Source organism: Meleagris gallopavo, chromosome 1, assembly GCF_000146605.3.
Source record: "Meleagris gallopavo isolate NT-WF06-2002-E0010 breed Aviagen turkey brand Nicholas breeding stock chromosome 1, Turkey_5.1, whole genome shotgun sequence".
Classification (NCBI taxonomy): domain Eukaryota; kingdom Metazoa; phylum Chordata; class Aves; order Galliformes; family Phasianidae; genus Meleagris; species Meleagris gallopavo.
Window position 1 is genome coordinate 116,809,821 of NC_015011.2, and position 18,247 is coordinate 116,828,067.

Genomic DNA, 18,247 nt, shown 5'->3' on the forward strand with positions numbered 1-18,247 from the left:
CTTCCCTTCCCTTCCCTTCCCTCCTTCCATCCTTCCCTCCATCCTCCCTCTCTCCCTCCCTCCCTCCCTTCTTTCTTTTTCTTTTCACCTTTACAAAATCATTAGATCTTTGTTTTTGTTACTGAGTATTCTGTACCAGTCTGTATTTCTATGTTTGCATGAAATTATATGAAATTTTTTGTTTATTTTTATTTTTATTTTCTGATTGCTAAAGAAAATTAATAAATCTAAATGATCTAAAACTTTGAGGAGATGCTGCTTAGTGCCCTAGCAATTTTTAGAGAGAAAGTTACAATTTAACCGTCTCCATCATTTTCAGTCTACACGTATGAAGAAATTACAACGATGTGTGAATTAAATGATTATATCTGCATTTATCAATGCTTTGTGACAAGTTATGCTTATTTGAAAGAAGGTTTAAACTTAGAGTTCTAATAACTGCTACGTACATACTGTGTCAGTGATAATCATGCATTGTTCATTCTCAAACACTTCCTTTAGCTCATGCTCATTTTACGATGCCATTAAGGTTTGAGAGATTGTTTATCTGTACTCATTATTGTTTTTAATGTGAAAGAGAGAACTCCATTTGTGGCTATGAAAGATTAATTGGAGAAGCTCAGGTGTTCTGTCTCCTTTTGATATTCAGAAGGAATACCTAAGCAACTCTGAAACTGAAACGGAAATAGGAGATGGGCAGGTGAAATGGATGCCTCTCAAGAGGCAGCATGGGTTAAGTTCTAGTTTATCTCCCCTAGGTATCAGAATGTCACAGCCTGTAACACTTTCCCATTTTGCTTGCAGGGATAAGACACTGTCTTAAAAATGTCAAAACAGCCAGCGTCACATGTCAAAGCCATTCAGGTAAGAGACAGTATTTATGTTTCTAATATAATAAATAATAAATCTCAACCTCTGTTGTCTGACAGACTGCACTTTGCTCCTACAAAACCCTGCAGAAGTGCTAAATGGGGATTATTCTTTCAAAGTTAAAAGCTTAGTACTGAAAAATTTTGACCTGAAGATCTTACAATGTGAGCTGAGAAAAAAACAGATCAGATAGACTGCTCACTTGCTTGCTGATGTGTCCTTTTCAACATTAGCTTACGTCTGTTGGGGAACCAGCAAAGTAAAACATGGTGATATATCTACAGAACTGATCAGCGTTATGAGTAAAACTAATTATTTTAACTATTGGATTTTCCATAAAGTTAATGTAATTTTGGAAAAACTTCAGTCTAAAAGGATAGCAGAACTATTAAGGTTTTAATGCCTGCATATCCTCAATAAAAAGAAAAAAAATGCAATATTTGATTAAGAAAACATTTTGTTTAAAGCATGAATAGAATGTGAGAAAAGTTTACATTTTCATTAGAAGAACTGTGTGTCATATACTTCCTCAAATGGCTTATTGTCATAAGAATGAAGTCGGTTGTTGTATTGTTGTAAAAGAAACACTTGGAGAATTTGCCCATCGTCATCATGAAGTAGTTAAACTGTACTTAATTCACGCTATCATTGGTTCTTGTAAAAAAAATTCCTGAGCTGCAGAATTTTACAGAGTGTTCTTGTATTTTGTAAAATGCTCTTGCAACCAAATTTTTGCCACAAGTTCAGGTTCCCTTTAAAATATGTAAGAATCATAAAATGGAATTTCTAAAGTCTGACCTACCCTCTGTTTCCCCAAGGTAATACTAACTTAGTGGACTGAACTACCAAGAAGATTAATTATCCAGTGGCTAGACAGCATACTAAAGTGGAAAGTCACTAAAATGCTGATTTTGGTCATCATCACATGTACTGGGAAAGAGATGCAAGTTAATTCAGTTGAAATCATCAGAAGCCACTGATTTCATGTAGTTCAGATTTTTATCCCTCATATACAGATGATGGAAATATTTATATGATTAATGAAAAAATGTAGATAATTCATAGATTAAAATGTTTTACATTTTACTTTTAAACTTCATGAGCATGTACAAGTGTTTTTAAGGAATGAATTTAGTTTGTCCATTAAAAAATGGATTAATTTTAAGCAGTGAGTTTCATATATTATGAAACTTTAATTTTTACAATGGTAATTTGCACTAGGAAAATTACTGTACAAACTTTAAAATAAATCTATTAAATATTGTATTAAAGGTTGCTCCAGCAGGGAGATTTGCTTTTGAGTTGATGCTTGTTGCACTTGGAGCACTCTGAGAACCACAACTCAAAATGTCACATTACTTTCATACATTTTGATTCATATATTATGATCCTTAGCTATTAGATGTTATCGCAGTAGGACTGACATCACGTAGAGAATATACATAGTGCTATAACAACAGAAATGTAATGCCACCTCACTGACTGAATTATCTGGTGATGCTGCATGCAAGAGTAGGTTCTTTCTGACTGTACAAGATGTACCAGGAAGTCTTCACATGCCAAGAGCCACTCAATACAGACATGTTAAGAGTAACATCTTGTTCCTAAGAATAGTTTGGGATCGCAGGGGACCAAAGAAGTATTAACTTCTGGTAACTTTTGTTGCTTGTTTCCCTTTACTCTCACCCTCAGTGCATAAAAGGATGTTTATAACTCTCACTGACAATTATTCTCCCCACAAACACTACTCTTTCTTTTTTTCTATTTCTTTCTTTTCTTTTTTTCTTTTAAATTTATATTCAGTTTTTTCCTCCCTTCTTTTTTTGTTTGTTTGGTTGGTTGGTTGTTTTTTTTTGTTTGTTTTTTGACTTGAACATGTTTATGTTCGAGGAGCTTTCCAGCTTATTTAGTAATACTTCTGGACAGGTAGGAATTGGTATGATACTGTGAAGAATTTATCTAAGGTCGTGTGCCAACATAATAATACAGGAAGCATTACTTTCAGAGCAGCCCTCATTCTCACAGAATCACAGAATTGTTTAAGTTGGAAGGGGCCTTTAAAGGCCATCTAGTCCAACTCCCCTGCAATGAACAGGGACATCCACAGCTACATCAGAGTGCTCAGAGCCCCATCCAGCCTCACCTTGGATGTCTACAGCAACGGGGCATCCACCACCTCTCTGGGCAACCAGTGCCAGTGCTTCATTGGTTCCAGTGCTTCAACTGTTTCAAAGTCATTTGTTCCTGAATGCCTTAATGTGATCCCAGCCAATTTTGGTTAAAATACAGCAAGGCTTTAGCTTTTGATTACTACTGAATGAGCAACAACCACTATCAACAAATACAAGGGACACACAGTGTTTACCAAACTAATTGACACATATTCCACATTCATTCATACATAGTTCAGAAACTTGTTACGAGTTGCAGCAGAACTTAGAAGGTGGCCTTGAGAAAGACAAAGATTGGATGTAGCTTCTCAGAAAGAAGCCACATACTTTTAGATGTGTTCCCTTCAGAGTATTCAGGAAGACCTTAGCAGAGTACATTAAGACAAATTTCTACTCATTAAGAGAACTGCAATGACATCCAAACTATGATAGGCCCTTTCCAGAAGCAAAGAAAGATGTAAGCCCAATAAGAATCAGTATTATTAAAAATAAGTAACACAGATACAGAGGTCTGTCTACAGCAATTATAATTTACAGCTTCAAGAGTTTGGAATGAAAAATGTTCTGTTTAGCATTTCACTGGACGGGGTCAGAGAAGAAAGAGGTCACCAAGACTTGTGTTTCCATCCCAGCAGCCAGGTAGCAAAAGCCCCGAGGAGGATTTTTAAAAGTGCAGTTGTACACTTATATTGATTGCAACACAAACACAGTCCTTCCAGAGCTACACTGGCATGCAGGACTCAGTCCATTGCTCATGCTTCACATGGCTGCTTATCCACGAGAATGGACCAGCCTTGGGTTAAGAGGAGATTTATCCTTAGGATTCTGGCATCTCTGGTCAGGAGCTACTAGGAAATTAGCCATACTTTCTTTCCATCGTAGAAATATTTAAAGTTACCATATATTATAGTGTGGTGTGCTATCAAGTCCAGACAATATTAAACTATGTCTTAAAGGCTGCTCATTTTACAAAGTAAGTATTTTGTGTCTGCATACATCTTGTCTAAACTCTGAAGTGAATGCATTTATTGCAGGTAAAATGGTTCAAACCACAGCAAGGTGACACAGATCACTTTGAAAATGCTGAAGAATGGATTCTTTAATTTGATTAGCAGTCTGGCACTTGCCAGTTCGCTTTTGTTTCCTGAACCATTTTTAGTCACTGTTGATCTGTCCATCACAGGAAGAAATGCAAGGATTTACAGTTTTGTGGTCAGCCTTGGGTGGCTGTAGGAGGCTGATTTATGCTTTTATTGACTCCAAGAAAAACAGATGCCCCAAAAAAATGAGGGGGAGAGATCCATCCTGGGAATAGTTCTGGTGATTCAGTTCTGCAAACCTGTGTGGCTGCACTCTCTGTAAAGTGCTAAGCTGTTTCCTATTCCAAAAAAAGCATCTGACTGGAGGTACCAGAGACTGTCTGGGGAGATGCATAAAATTATAAATAGCAAAGCTGTTTTTTTCCACTCCTAAATGAAATAATGGGTTAAGTACTGTGAGGCTGAAAATGCCCTGTCTCCTGGGAACTTAATGAGTGCAGACGAAAGGTTTCACAATATCTAAACTAATGCTCGGCAAAAAAGCATGTGAAATGAATCCCTATTTGTCTCTAAAATACATGGCTCTACAGATATTTGCGAGCCCCACTGAAATGGAGTCAGCAACTTGCATAAATAGATGTGTAAAAAAATGAAAAAAGAGAAAGCTGCTTATTTCATATCAATTGGATTCTTAATTCATCAGGTGCTGAATCATGGCCAGAACATTTGTGGGCTGTGTTCCTGTGGTTATCCAACCTGGGCGCAATCTGCAGGACCATGATTTGAGCAGAAGGATGGTATTGTTCATCCTCATTTTGTGCAAATCAGTCAGATGGTAAATGACAATAAAGCAGCTCACTGTGTGAAGGTTCTCTGCTTCAGCTCAGTGGCATTACCAATTCACCCGCTGGTTTTCGAAGTGGGAGTCATGATATTTTGATGACATTTCCTATAAGCAGCTTCTTTTCAGAGATCATGAGATAAGAATAGGTTTAATTTGTGCACTTAGTTGATCACACCATTTGACTTTTAAAATGATCCTGTCTGGGTCACACAAGGACAGATATATTTTAGCCATTCTTCCCTAAGCTGTCCTTCCAGGAATCTTTATTTTTACAAATTTATTGCAAACCACATTATTATTATGGCTACTGGCTTATCTCACAGATGAAAAAAACAGATTTCTTTAGTCATACAGGTACCATTTGGAGGAAGGCTGGTGAAGCCAGAGGCTAAGGCTCTGTCATGTGTTTGACCAGGATTGGGCTGATTTGAGAAGTGGGCCCCTTTAGGACTTCTCCAGCCCTGTCTGGGTAGCTTTGTTTTTTCACTTTCCATCTTCAAAATGGAATCATGGAATCATAGAGATGGAAGTGTTTCTCTTTCCCACGGAAGTGCTGTTACGAATGTCTGTACAATAATGTCTGTACTCCTGTTGCACCCTTTTAGAGTTTTGCCATTAACCGTGTCTATATATCAGTCATTATTATAAGCATTATAATTTCGTCCTGACAGGCTAATATTAACATCCCCATGGGAGCTTTTAGACCTGGTGCAGGACACCCTCATAAAAGAAAAGAAGTAACACCTGAAGAAGTGGAGGAGGTAAGAAGAAGTGGGGCTTTTTGATATTTTCTTTTTTTCAAGGGAGTCCCTGACATTGATATAAGAAAGCATTTAAATCAATCTTACAGCACTACCTACAAATCATAGGTACCACAGCTGACATACGACGATGACTCATGGTAGTAACTGACCACCTATGAAACACTTTGTGAAAATGTAGTTTTTGCTGCCAAGGTATCTGTAGGAACTCAAAGTATTTCGAGGGTCTGTAGCACTACTTCAACAACAGGATGAAATCTGCTATCAGGAGCTCATTAACAGTATTTATCTAGGCTGGAGCTGGTGGAATATAGCAGGTAAAGTTATAGCAAGGCTTTGGAAGGGTCCATTACTACCTGCTGCCCTGTGGTGAACTTTATTGTTACAGCTTAACAATATTGGACAGGAATTCAAACCTGACATTTGGAAAGCTTTTTGGATTATTTATCAACAAATAAAAATGGAGTGTAAAGACTAAATGTTTGCAAATTAAAACCAGAAACTGTGAACCCATTTACCTGCAGATGGAAGAAAATACTCCTTGCCAGACTGAATTCTGTGTTTTGACACCTGTAATTTACAGGGAGTATTTAACACTGGATTTGTAACAGGAAGTGTAATTTATACCTTAGCCAACAAGGATCACAGATGTCATATTTCTGGATGATATTAGAGCATCTTATTTACCATGAACTTTTAAGCATCTAAAACCAACTGTGGAGAGATAGAGATGCTCCAAATAAGAAAAATACACAAGTTAGGATGGCTGCCTATTGCTCCTTGGCCAGTTGGCATAGTCAAGCTGTGTAATCCCCATCTCAGAACTGGTCCTTCTGTGCCAGAACTGCTGATGTTCCTTGGAGCCATGGGCAGCAGGGCTCAGATTGACCCATGCAGCCAGGCCAGCTTGGGCAGGACTCAGTGCTGCACACTGGCTGAAGCAGAGCTGCTGTAGTTGGAAAGAGCATTCCCCATTAAACAGCTTGGTTCACTTTGGACAAATCCTCAGCTGCTTATGACTAGGTACAAGCACATACAGTGGAAAATTTTGGTTAAGAAATGCTTAATTCCTTTTCAGTCTAAATAAGAGAAGTTTTCTTTTCTGAATTTCAATATATTTGATATAAATATTGCTCTGTTTACTGAAAATTATTCTTATCAAATTCAGCCTGATTTAACTCTTTTTAAGAATATTTAAAACAAAAGAATACAAAACAGAGAAAGTGACCTTAAGCACATACTGCTTCCTGTAAGGAAATAAAAACACATTGCCTCTACACTAATTAAACTGGTGAGGAATTAATATTCTTAAGCAGAAACTAATGTGATATGAGTGAATTATGGTAGTATGTGAGAGATAAAATAAATGACAAGTACTGAAAAATAAATTTTGTTGGATAATTCTATATTGCTTTGCTTTACAATTACATAAATACTATACACGAGACAGACATTATGAAATGAAAGTTCTTGGGCCTGATTTTATATTCACCCAAACCAATGGAAGTAGAGACTACAGAAACAGCTCTCGTCATGAGAATAGAATAAAAATGCTACCAGTGAACTTGTCTTTTTGCATTCTCCCCTGGTTAATCTTTGCAGTCAATATAGTTCATGAGTCTTTAGAGCAGCCTTAGACAAATATATCTTTTGCTAATAGCATTTTTCACTGCATTTTAAAACCTTGGCAAAGGAGATGAGAGAAGTGTGGTTTTTACTCAAAGGGTTGGTATAGTCCAAAGGAAATGCATATTTGTGAAGGTCAAAGGACAGGCCTTAGTGACATGCAAAAAAAAGGGAGGTGGGATTTCAGAAAAAAACTTTTCTTCACTCAGAACAGTCCATGCATGTATCTGTTAACTCTTGTCATACATCTAAATCATTTTACAGTGTGCACCATTTTTACTACAAGAAAGAACAGTTTTGCAGATGACTTGAAATGGTCTCTATAGTATGATATTTGCTATGAATTAGTAAGAATTGTGGGGTTTTCAGGACAATAGCTAGGGTTAGTTAGTAGTTTTTTTCTGAGTTTTTTCAAATTAGCAAGCTGTGCAGTATAACTGTGAAAGGAAGCAAAACAAGCTCATGACACCTTTAACTGATACAATTTTGTGCATCTCTCCAAACAATTTCTGTGTCAATTTAATTATTCTCCTGCTGAGTTTTGTTCCCAGATGTTAGACCATAAGCAAGATATTAAACAGTTCATGTAGTATCTGGGGCTGGACTACTGACTGGGATCTTAAATGACCAAAACAAAAACTGTTAGCTTGCAATAACTAATATCATATTAACTAAAAAAATGGGAAAAGATAGTAAAAATCTACTAAGCCAAGCAATGTAATTGCTCCAATTTTCTTTTATATGGTGATCTCTAAGAAGCTCAGATTAAAAAAAAAAACAACACAACAGAATAGAAGATCACATATAAAGAAACTTGGTTTTCTAAAATTCCTTGTTTATTTGCTACTTAACATTGTAAAATTCTGCTTCCTAATTGGTATGTAGTCCCTTGATCATAAATGGATTTTACTGGTCAATAATAATTAACAAATAACTCTGAAATTTTAAAAATGAAATTAAATGTTAGGAATTGACTGATCACAGGCTAATAAATATAAATACTGAATTAACTTCAAGCCCATCCAAGAGAACATTTACAGAGTAATTTAAAAAGAAAAAATAATTTGTGAAATTATTTGCACTAAAGTGTTCATTCACCTCTGATTCTACCTGATTCCCTCTATGTGTTTAGTCTATAAAATACAGAACAGGCTGGATAAACCTTAAACTCCCTACTGGAAAGCTACACCTTCAAAAAATTGCTCAGTGTAGAATAGAAATTGTCTAAAATACATGCTCTACCTCACTGAGGAACAATAGTACACTGGAGGAAGTACTGAGGGGTGAAATGCTATGGTCCATCAGGAATATTTGTTATATTTGCTATTGTGTTAATGCAGCTATTTAGCCTGTATTTTTGCAGCGTCAGCAAAACAGCCATTAGGCACGACCCCATTTCAAACATAAAGTGGCAAAAATCCCTTAAGAAAAATTAAACATCTATTCAAGCTGAGCTTTTAGGAATAGCTTACCGTTGATATAGTTGATTTCCAAATGTGGGGAAATGCACAATGTTTTTCCTATCCAGGAGGCCAGCAACTATGAGACTGTAAGAAAATGGATGATAAAAATGATTCCTTATCCTTTTTTCCCCCCAAAATGAAAGATCTGTGATTGCTTTTAATATTATTTTCCTTTTAGGCTAACAAGCTGACGGTGCAAATTCTTGTCCATTTACAGAAAGATCCACATTCCTCTGCACTAACCATCTTCTATTTTTTTTTTTCCAAAATGTATTTGGAAATTCAAAACAACAACCAACAGAATAATCCATCTCTTCCCGCCCTCCCCCCCTGCTAGTGTTTTCATTGTGATTGCATTTAGTATAATGTCATCCTTTAACTGTTTCTCAAATAACTGACCTGTGCTTATGCTCAAGAGCTTTCTATTGCAGCAGCAAGGTGACTGATATCCTTTTGTGCAGAGTGTACCTGCTACAGAAGAGGAGAAAGACAAGAAGCATCTCCCAGGAGCTATAAAACTTCCAGGTCCTGCTGTCAACTTGTCAGAGATTCAGAACATAAAGAGTGAGCTGAAATTTGTCCCCAAAGCTGAGCAGTAGTTGGAAGAAGCAGGTGAGTAAGAGAGGTTCTTTCCATGGCTCTTGGAAAAGCAGGGTGATCTAGAAACATTTTTATGCCAAAAGATGGCCTTCCAATTATTTCAAATATCCTGGAATCACACCCCGTATTTCAAAGATAAAATATAATTTGTGGAAGAAGAGGTCAAATAATCCTTGGTATTCTGCTTTATTTCAAAGACGCAGCATGCAGGAGACTGTATCTGATGATACATGATGTACTTTAACCTGCCTTACAAAGAGTGTGTTTTGCTATTAGGAATATTTTGAAGCCAGCTAAAGAGTATACCATCTTGTTCCACAAGCACAAGTTCTAATTTTATGGAGTAAGACTTGTACAAATAAATGTATTATACAAATAAATGTATTATAATGAAAATAAATATGTTAAAATGATGGAGAAGTAGGTCAGTATTTTTAAAAAGCTCCTTCAGAACACTAGAGATTGGATATGATTTTATTTCTGTAATTCAAAACTAATGTACTAGTGCCTCCAATCATTTTGTCAGACAAATGCACCCAATGCCACTTATGGCATCCAAGAACATGCAACATATCTGTCTGGTGCTCAGAAATATGATGTGGGACCTCAAGAAGATCTTTGCTCCTCTGGAGTGACAGCTGGAGACCAAAGAGGGACTCTCCGTTACTACAGACAGCACCAGATATCTATGGATTGAGGTGCTAATCTGATCAGCACAACTCATAATTCATCTTGGTTATATTCATCACTTTAGAATCATAGAATAGAATTGCAGTAGAATGGTTTGGTTTGGAAAATACCTGAAAATCATCCTGTTCCAACCCCTCTGCCATGAACAGGGACACTTTCCACTACACCAGATTGCCCAAAGCCCAAAGTCTAACCTGGTCTTGAATGGGGAATCCACAGCTTCTCTGGGCAACTTGTTCCGATGCATCACAATCCTCTGAGTTAATAATTTCCTCTTAGCATTTAATCTAAATCATCTCTCTTTTAGTTAAAAGCCATCGCCCCTTGTTCTATCACAATACTCCTCAATGAAGAGTCCCTCCACATCTTTTCCCGTAGGCCTTTAGGTACTGGACCTGAAGGTGTACCTTGGCCTTCTCTACTATAGGTTGAACAACCCCAATCCTCTCAGCATGTCTTCATAGAATAGGTGTTCCAGTCCTCTGATCTTATCTCTGGATGCATCCCCAGGGCTGAACATAGTACTGCAGGTGGAGTCTCATGGAAGTGGAGCAGAGGGGGAGAATCACCTTCTTTGCCCTGCTATCTATACTTCTATTGGTGTGGTTTGCTCTCTGGGCTTCAGGCATACATTGCCAGTTCATGTTGAACATTTTGTCCATCTGTATCCCCATGTACTTCTCTGCAGTGTTATTCTTTCACTTATTGCTCAGCCTGTATATTCATGTTTGGGATTACCCCAACCTTGCGCATTAACACAGATTTCAGAATTATTTGCACCTGATTTCAAACAAAGCCAATAAATCTCTGTTCTACATTCTGATCCATAAAAAAAAAAAAAAGGTCGTTTCCATCCCTGAAATTATCATCTGATTTTCTTTGACAAGCCTTAGTCAATAAAGATATATCAGGCAGCTATGATGAACGTTCAGTTTTATAGAGGAGTTTCAATCAAAAATAACTGAAGATGGTAAGATGCTTGTGTCAGATAGTAGTCATCTGAATTGCCAGCTGTGCCTATTGACACAAGTCCTTTTTATCACGAAGAGAAACAGAAGAGCTAAGCTGAGTAAAAGAACATCATCTGGAATTTACTGCACAGAAACATTAAAAAAAAAAAAAAAGATAAAATGCAGTGCAGAAAAATTTGGTGAACACAGAAGTGCTATGGTCCAGCAATCTTAGAGGAAATGGTTTATAATCTGAGTGAATTGTCTCAACATGCTCTGCAGCATTAATATATTTTTTTAATGTACAGCATAAATATGCCATTTAGGAGGAAAATGTGCTTAGTTTTTTCTTGCGTTTACCCTGCTGTGTCATAATGTGCCTGTTATTTTAAAAGAAATAACAGCCTTTCTCTTTGGGAAACTTGGGAAAAGGAAAATTAACATTTTGTAAAATGTAACATTGTAGTCATCACACTAAAGGAGTGCCCAGAGAAATATGAATTTTTAATACCAGGATTTTAAGATTTTTTCTTCTCTGTAAGAGATATTTAGATAGAAATTTAACTCCGTGTTTTGTCTCAGACGATTGCTGTTTTCAGTGTTTAAAATTGTTATTTTATTATTAGCTTACGGAGCATCTGAAAGTAACAATTAGAGCATGCACAGACATTTCCTATATGGAAAAGATTTCTATAGGAAGGTCAGTAAAGTAGTATAATAGAATCATAGAATCACCAAGGTTGGAAAAGATCTACAAGATCATCCAGTTCAACCATTCACCTAAAAGTAAAAAAAGTAAAAGGCATCCTGAAAGCTGTGAGGTCATTATGAAGTCATTTCTTTCTCCATGCTTCTTTTGATGTTGCATTGGTTACCAGGTTCTGATGGTGACACAGGTGGGAAGGCAGATCACATTGCTTGTGGGGAGGGCAGAAAAGAGCAAAGGGTGAAGGGGGCCCTGAAGTACAGGAGGATTGTAAGAGGGAATGGCTGTGTGAAATGACATAGTCCTGCTGGTAGCAGGAGGTGATCAGAAGTTACACATGTCCAGCCATTAACTAATTACCCTTGCAAGGGCAAGCGATTGATTAGAGGTATCTCTCCCAGGAGATAAACGGCTGGTTGTTTTTGATTTCAGATACTACTGCAGTGATGCTAAATATGATAGCCATTTACGTATTTATTTATCTGGCTACTGTGAGAAATACCACTTTCTAGAATATGAGTAGTAAAGTCATAGATCATTTCTAAATTGATAACTTCTAGAAGACTTTCAGGCACAGCACTCACCAGAGATTAGGAGTTTGGGTTTGATTGCTGAACTAAGTATACGCATGAATTCTACATAATATTGAAATGCAAATCAACTGTATACCACATCCAGTGGCCTGGAAAGGTACTAAATCTAAAGATAATCCTCCGTATAAGATATTTGTATGTTCAGTTATTTTGGTCATGTCCTGCAATCTCATATAAAATGTGAGGTAGTCACTGAATTGTTTTATTGTTGACCATTTCAAGCTAGTGAAGATTATCTATATTTGCGAGAAGTTCACATTCACATCTGCCTGATACTTTGCTTCCTGTCCGAGAAGAGGTTACTGACCATCATTTGGATGTGATGCTCTCTACAGAATGGTACATTGATTGGTCAATAGAATATGTCTGTTCAGAGTGCATAGTGATAAATGGGTACATTGTTTGGCTTTCATAGTTTGGAAATGAATTATCTCTCACATTAGTACAATAAACTCTTCAGATATTCACAGTTGAGGGATTTCCCTTTGTTAGTATTTTTATGTTTCTCATGGTACTCCGTAGATAACCACTGAAGCTAGTGTAATAACTCCAAATTCTCTGGATAATTTCCATTATGTTGTAATTATATAATGCAATATCAAGAACATACAGAAATGTATCAGAAATACCAGAGGTTTTATAACTACAACAATTATTTCTAACACTTCCTTCTAATACTGCCATTTTCCAAGGCATAGTTTCAGTAAATGGCAAGTCAATATCGTCAATTTTGTTTAAATTTTGATTCATGCTGTCCTGCTCAGTTTTATACTGCAAACTCATCAACAAAAATAAAGAACTGAAGAACAGTAGGTTGATCCATTATTTACAAATTCAATCCTGCATAATTAGTACTTTAAAGTAACTTCAGTTAAATATCTTTGGTTTTACTCTTTCACCAAACTAGATAGAATGGAAAGACTACGATCATAGCTGCGAGTCTTAACAGTTTGTGGAAGGGATATAATTAGTAAGGTGTCATAAAGCTGGATCCAGTGAAGGTCACAGAGTGCTTATTAGTTAAGATATTCCTGTAGTCATCTCTTGCTCCTGATCTATCAGCTATAAATAGCCCTTTAGAATACTCTGCTTTGTTATAATGATATTTTTTTTCCACAGAACTGTAGATGTTGTTTGATGCAACTAGTTTTATTATACAAATACAATTCACTTTCCTTTTCTCACCTGCAGTTTTTTTTGCTGCCCCCCTTCCACATACCCATTTTTATGTGCACAAGAGTGAAATATACACAGAGTAGAATCACAGTATAATAGCACACACTAATCAGCTAAGTGTATGTCTTACTGAGTAAGCCATGCTATGAAGCATTTAATTTCTAATAAATGGAGCACGCTATGGCTGTGATACATTACTGATTGTGGATATATCTCATAAGGTAACTAGCATGGTGATTGCAAATGGAAATATAACAGCACAAATTATCATTTCTCCTAAATAGCGTGTATATTACTTGAAGACATAGAATATAGAATATTTGGGTTCTTTCTACATTCTATTCCCCTCTGTGTTTTGTGTCCTTAAAAGTGAGTGTTTATGTAACAAGCACTTGTAAGAGTACCTTGAAGGACCATGGAGTCTGAACACTGGGCTGTAGTTTCAGAGGGCCCAAGCCATCAGCTAATGTGGTCCAGTCTTTTCTCTTGAAGTAGACTTTCATACAGCTACTGAAGAAACTTCTCAAAAGGGAAAAAAGGGAAATTTACTGCCTTGAAGTTATAAAAAAGTAAATTCCTTGTTGTGGACATACAGGCAGCGCTGCTGGCATTCCCTTCTGGACATGTCTGGGGAAAGCTCTCACTGCAATTCCAATCACATCCCTACTCAGAGTCTGGTCAGACAAGGTTGCTAAGCCATGTCAGGGCTGTTTCTAACAGGGTGCCTGTCTTGTTTAAGGTGTGAGAAACACACAGGTGGTACTCGTAGATTATCCCTTATCTGGAACTCTGCTGAGAGAGTGGTTTAACTGCCAAATGAGCGCTAATTCTGTTGTCAGGTACAAAAGCAAGTGAGTTCTCAGGGAACAAACAGCTAGCAAGAGCTTCCCAGGGTAGCTTAGACTTTGCAATCCTTGCAACATTACCTTCTCTGTAACATATCAGAATAATTTGCCTCACAAAAAATGAGGACTCTTGTCAGCAGAGCAGCTATGCAGATTGGCATCACTTGAAGAAGAAAGAGAGAGGAAGGGAAAAAAACAGAAGTCCCTTAGAGGATAGAGCTCTTATATCCATACTTAAAAGACTTTCCTTGGTGTTGCTATTAATTATTTACAAAAAAAGTCAATTACTCTGAGCTAAAAATACACATTATAATTTTTCCCACTGAGTACTATGGATGTTAATTACAGTTTCATGCTATATATTACTTTTAAGATGCATCTCAGCTGAAAGCTGTTATATACTTCTCTTTATGTCACTGTTTCGATACACTTTTCAGTGATTGTGTCTTACTTCTGTGCTCACGTACACCAAAAGAACATGGTTAAACTACTACAAGTCTACTTATTTCATTCTTTCAAACTTTAAAATAGAAAAGCTAGAAATTTCTTTTAAGAGAGAAAACTGGGATCCCCAGGAATTCAATTTCAGAGGAACTGTATTAAAAAAAAAAAAAAAAAAAAAGTTGCTCATGTTTTGTTTCCCAGTGTTTCTGGGTTTTAAAGTAAAAATTGAGTTAATCCCTTCAGCTGTCCGTTGGAAACCAAGTCTCTTTTGCTACCACTGCTGAAATGCTGCAAGCCTCAGCATGATATTCCTCAGGCCTTTGGAAATCAAGGAGAGGTTGCCTTCATGTTCACTTATTAAATGGTGGAAGTGAGCAGGAAAACTGGCTGGAGAGACTCTACTTTCTAAACGCCTTGGATAGCTTAAAGGTCTGCATTTGTAGAGCAAAGAAACAGATATGTTCTAAAGAACAAAAAATGCTTCCATATGAAGTTGTTACACAGAAAATTATTGTGTTTTGTAGTTTTGAAAACTAACAGCTTCAAAGCAAACACTGCAAAATCAGAAAACATTTTGCTCCAAAGGAAGCTACAAGAATGGGCACTTGAATTTTTTTTCAAAGCGTAAAATATGCTGCCAAGTTGTGTCTTCAAGCACAGTGCTTTTATTATTGGAAGAGACAAGCACAAAGTAGTAACTCAAAGAGCTCTCATTTTTCCCGTGGGTCTGAGTGTGGCCAGAAGTCTCTATTAATTTTGACTATATTATTTACTACTCTTCCATTGCTGTGTTCAGGGCTCCCTCTGAGAGTCTGCAGACATGTGGAGGTCAACAGACCTCAATTAATATACAGAAGAAATTTCTTCACTGAGTCTCTTGCATTGACCCATTAATGACTTTGAAGTAAGAAAATACCTCTCACACTAGCAGGGTGGTCCTGCAAATCTCTGCTCCTTTCACGGACGAGAGCCATTAGTCTTCAGAATGAGAGGAAGGCACCAGAGGGCTGCTCCAAAAGTAATGCCGTCTATTTTGTTATGTTGCTCCACTATGCCAGAGGTGAGTGTTCGTGGTATGGCAGCAGAGGCTGAACCTTCCCATCAATATCCCATTGCATTTTGTTGCCGTGCAACAGATGGCAGTAGAGGGGCAGTCTGACAAAATGGAGTCTGACATGGAAGTGCATACGAAGCAAAGGTGTGTCACTGAATTGGTCTATGCAAAAAAAAATGGCACCCATTGACATTCATCAGTACTTGCTGAATGTTTCTGGAGACCAACCAGTGGATGTGAGCACAGTGAGACAATGGGTGGTGTGTGTTTCACCAGTGGCGACAGCAATGCGAAAGAAAGACAAGCCATGTTCCAGATGGCCACGCACAGCTGACACACTACAAAATGAAGAGTGTCTCAAGCAGCTGATACATATGAATTGGATACGGGTGGTGGCTATGTTGAAAAATCATGTTTTGTAGCTGAGAATTTGATCTTTCAAATAGCATTATTATGCTCTTTGGATGTGTTTTAGTTCCCATGGAAATAAATAGGAGGCATTACTTTCAGAGTGACCTATGTATTTGCTTAGCAAGCCGAACCTATTTTTTAAAAATGAGTGTGTTATTACTACCTGCCTTCCTATAATCATTCTGTTGACTAGTTAGCCCTGTACTTTCATCGTCAGACTCTTTAATAGAGAATCCCCTGTGCTTCCACCAGTGCTGCTCTTGACAGATTTTGTAAGAACTAAACTTCTCAGTGAATTCCTCAGTTGGACACTAATGTTGGGTCCACACTTCTCAAATGAAGCTTCTAAAGGCAAGAAGCCTCCTAAAGACGTCAAATATGAAGGAATCAGTGAAGTGTGAAGATGGGACACAGTCAGTAAGCTTTTTCTTGTTTATCATGGCTATATGTAGTAAGAGGTACTATGAATGAATTGCAGAATCTAAAAGAAGTACCACTGGAATATATTCCTCCTGCAAATCCCAGACAGGATGTCAGAAATCCCTAAAACTCCCTATGACTCAAATGGCATCTACTCTGAGGCATGCATGTAGGAGGTAGTACAGGGCTGGTTGGGAGCTATGGGCATTAGAAACCATTTGGACAGCAGGAAATAGATGGTACCAAACACTATGAAAGATCTACAAATGAGATGAAGGAAATATAACTGGAAACTCTCCTGTTAGCTTTTGGTATGTGTTGAGTCCTCAGACATTGCGATGACAGGCATCATCAGGAACCCAAGATAATAAATAATTCCAGTTACTAACCTTATGCAGTTCACAATGTGTTCAGCACAAGGGTTTTCAAGTTCCTCTGTCAGAGCAAAAAGGCTAACTGCTTTCGAATACATGAAGCACAACTTCCTACATTATTAACAGCTCAGCTGGTTTTATCAAACCTACATAAATTGTAGCCAATTAAGCTGACAGTATGATCTGAAATATCATGGCTCTGATGTGATAATCAAATGAATTTTCTTCTAAATTTAGCGCCTCATCATTTTGTTTTATAGTTTTTATTCATTTCATTTGATAAGAGACTACCTAATTATGTTTTCACAGCCTTGTGCTCAAGAACTGCATAAATTACTGTATCAACATGCTTTGGAATTTTTGTCATCTTATTCAGGATTTTGGCTCGATATTGTGAGCCTTGTCATCTGTGTCTGGGAGCAGACCAACCACAAGTGTCATGGGCCATTTTTTATACTTAAGATTGGGTTTGCTTCAGCCACTGAATTACTCTTCGTGTGCCTTGTTTTGAAAAGGTTTTTTTCAAAGCTACATCTATTCTACAGTTGGTTGCAAATTCCTTATTGGAGAAAAAAGCATCATATGATGACAGCTGTAGGTAGAGCTCACCATGACAGTGATTCCAACATCTATTGGCCAATGGGCAGCACTACTGAGGAAATATTATTCTGTAGATGTCCATTGTGATTTTGGTGGAGGTTTTTTTGACACTATCTGCCTCAGTTTTAAACTCCTAATTCCCATTTGATCTGCAGCAACAGTCTGAAATACAATGTATTTCCATGCACTAGTAGAACAACCTACACAGCATAAATAAGCATTTCCTATGAGTCATATTTATTTCTCACATTTGATTTGCTGCAGCTTGTAGCTACTTGAAAGGAAAATCAGCTGAGCTAACCTTTATTTAAGCTTGCGAATGAGTATAAACTTTGGTTTTCTTGTCACTCTATTTTGTGGTTTAATTACTGAGTCTGTGTTTTGTTTCTTACCACAAATGGTTGAGCTTCATGTACAGACATTTATTCAATAGAAGCAGAATAAAACCCTCTGACTTGGTGATCAGACCTCACATCCCCACTTTGGCAAAATTGCCATAGCGCTGCTTTTAATTTAATAACACAGTTATTCAATTGATTAAAAAATAAATTGAGTCCTTCAGCTTTTCATTCTCCCAGGTCTCTGTTCCTGTTTGCTGCCTTGGAGTGA

General features: G+C 37.2%; 1 protein-coding gene across 4 annotated transcripts in view; it reads left to right on the plus strand.

Moving 5' to 3' along the window:
• The first annotated feature begins 759 nt into the window (after positions 1-759).
• Positions 760-18,247, plus strand: part of SMPX (small muscle protein X-linked) — a 40,502-nt gene continuing 23,014 nt past the window's right edge. For 2 of the 4 annotated variants that reach the window (XM_010725712.2, XM_010725720.3), the window contains exons 1-3: positions 760-864; positions 5,597-5,686; positions 9,237-9,387. In XM_010725712.2, the coding sequence (XP_010724014.1) occupies positions 826-864; positions 5,597-5,686; positions 9,237-9,374 (267 nt within the window). In that variant the 5' untranslated portion in view covers positions 760-825 and the 3' untranslated portion in view covers positions 9,375-9,387. Of the gene's footprint in view, positions 865-5,596; positions 5,687-9,236; positions 9,388-9,901; positions 10,478-12,536; positions 13,127-18,247 lie in introns of those variants that run through there. The other 2 variants (XM_031557288.1, XM_010725726.3) reach the window with 2 other exon arrangements.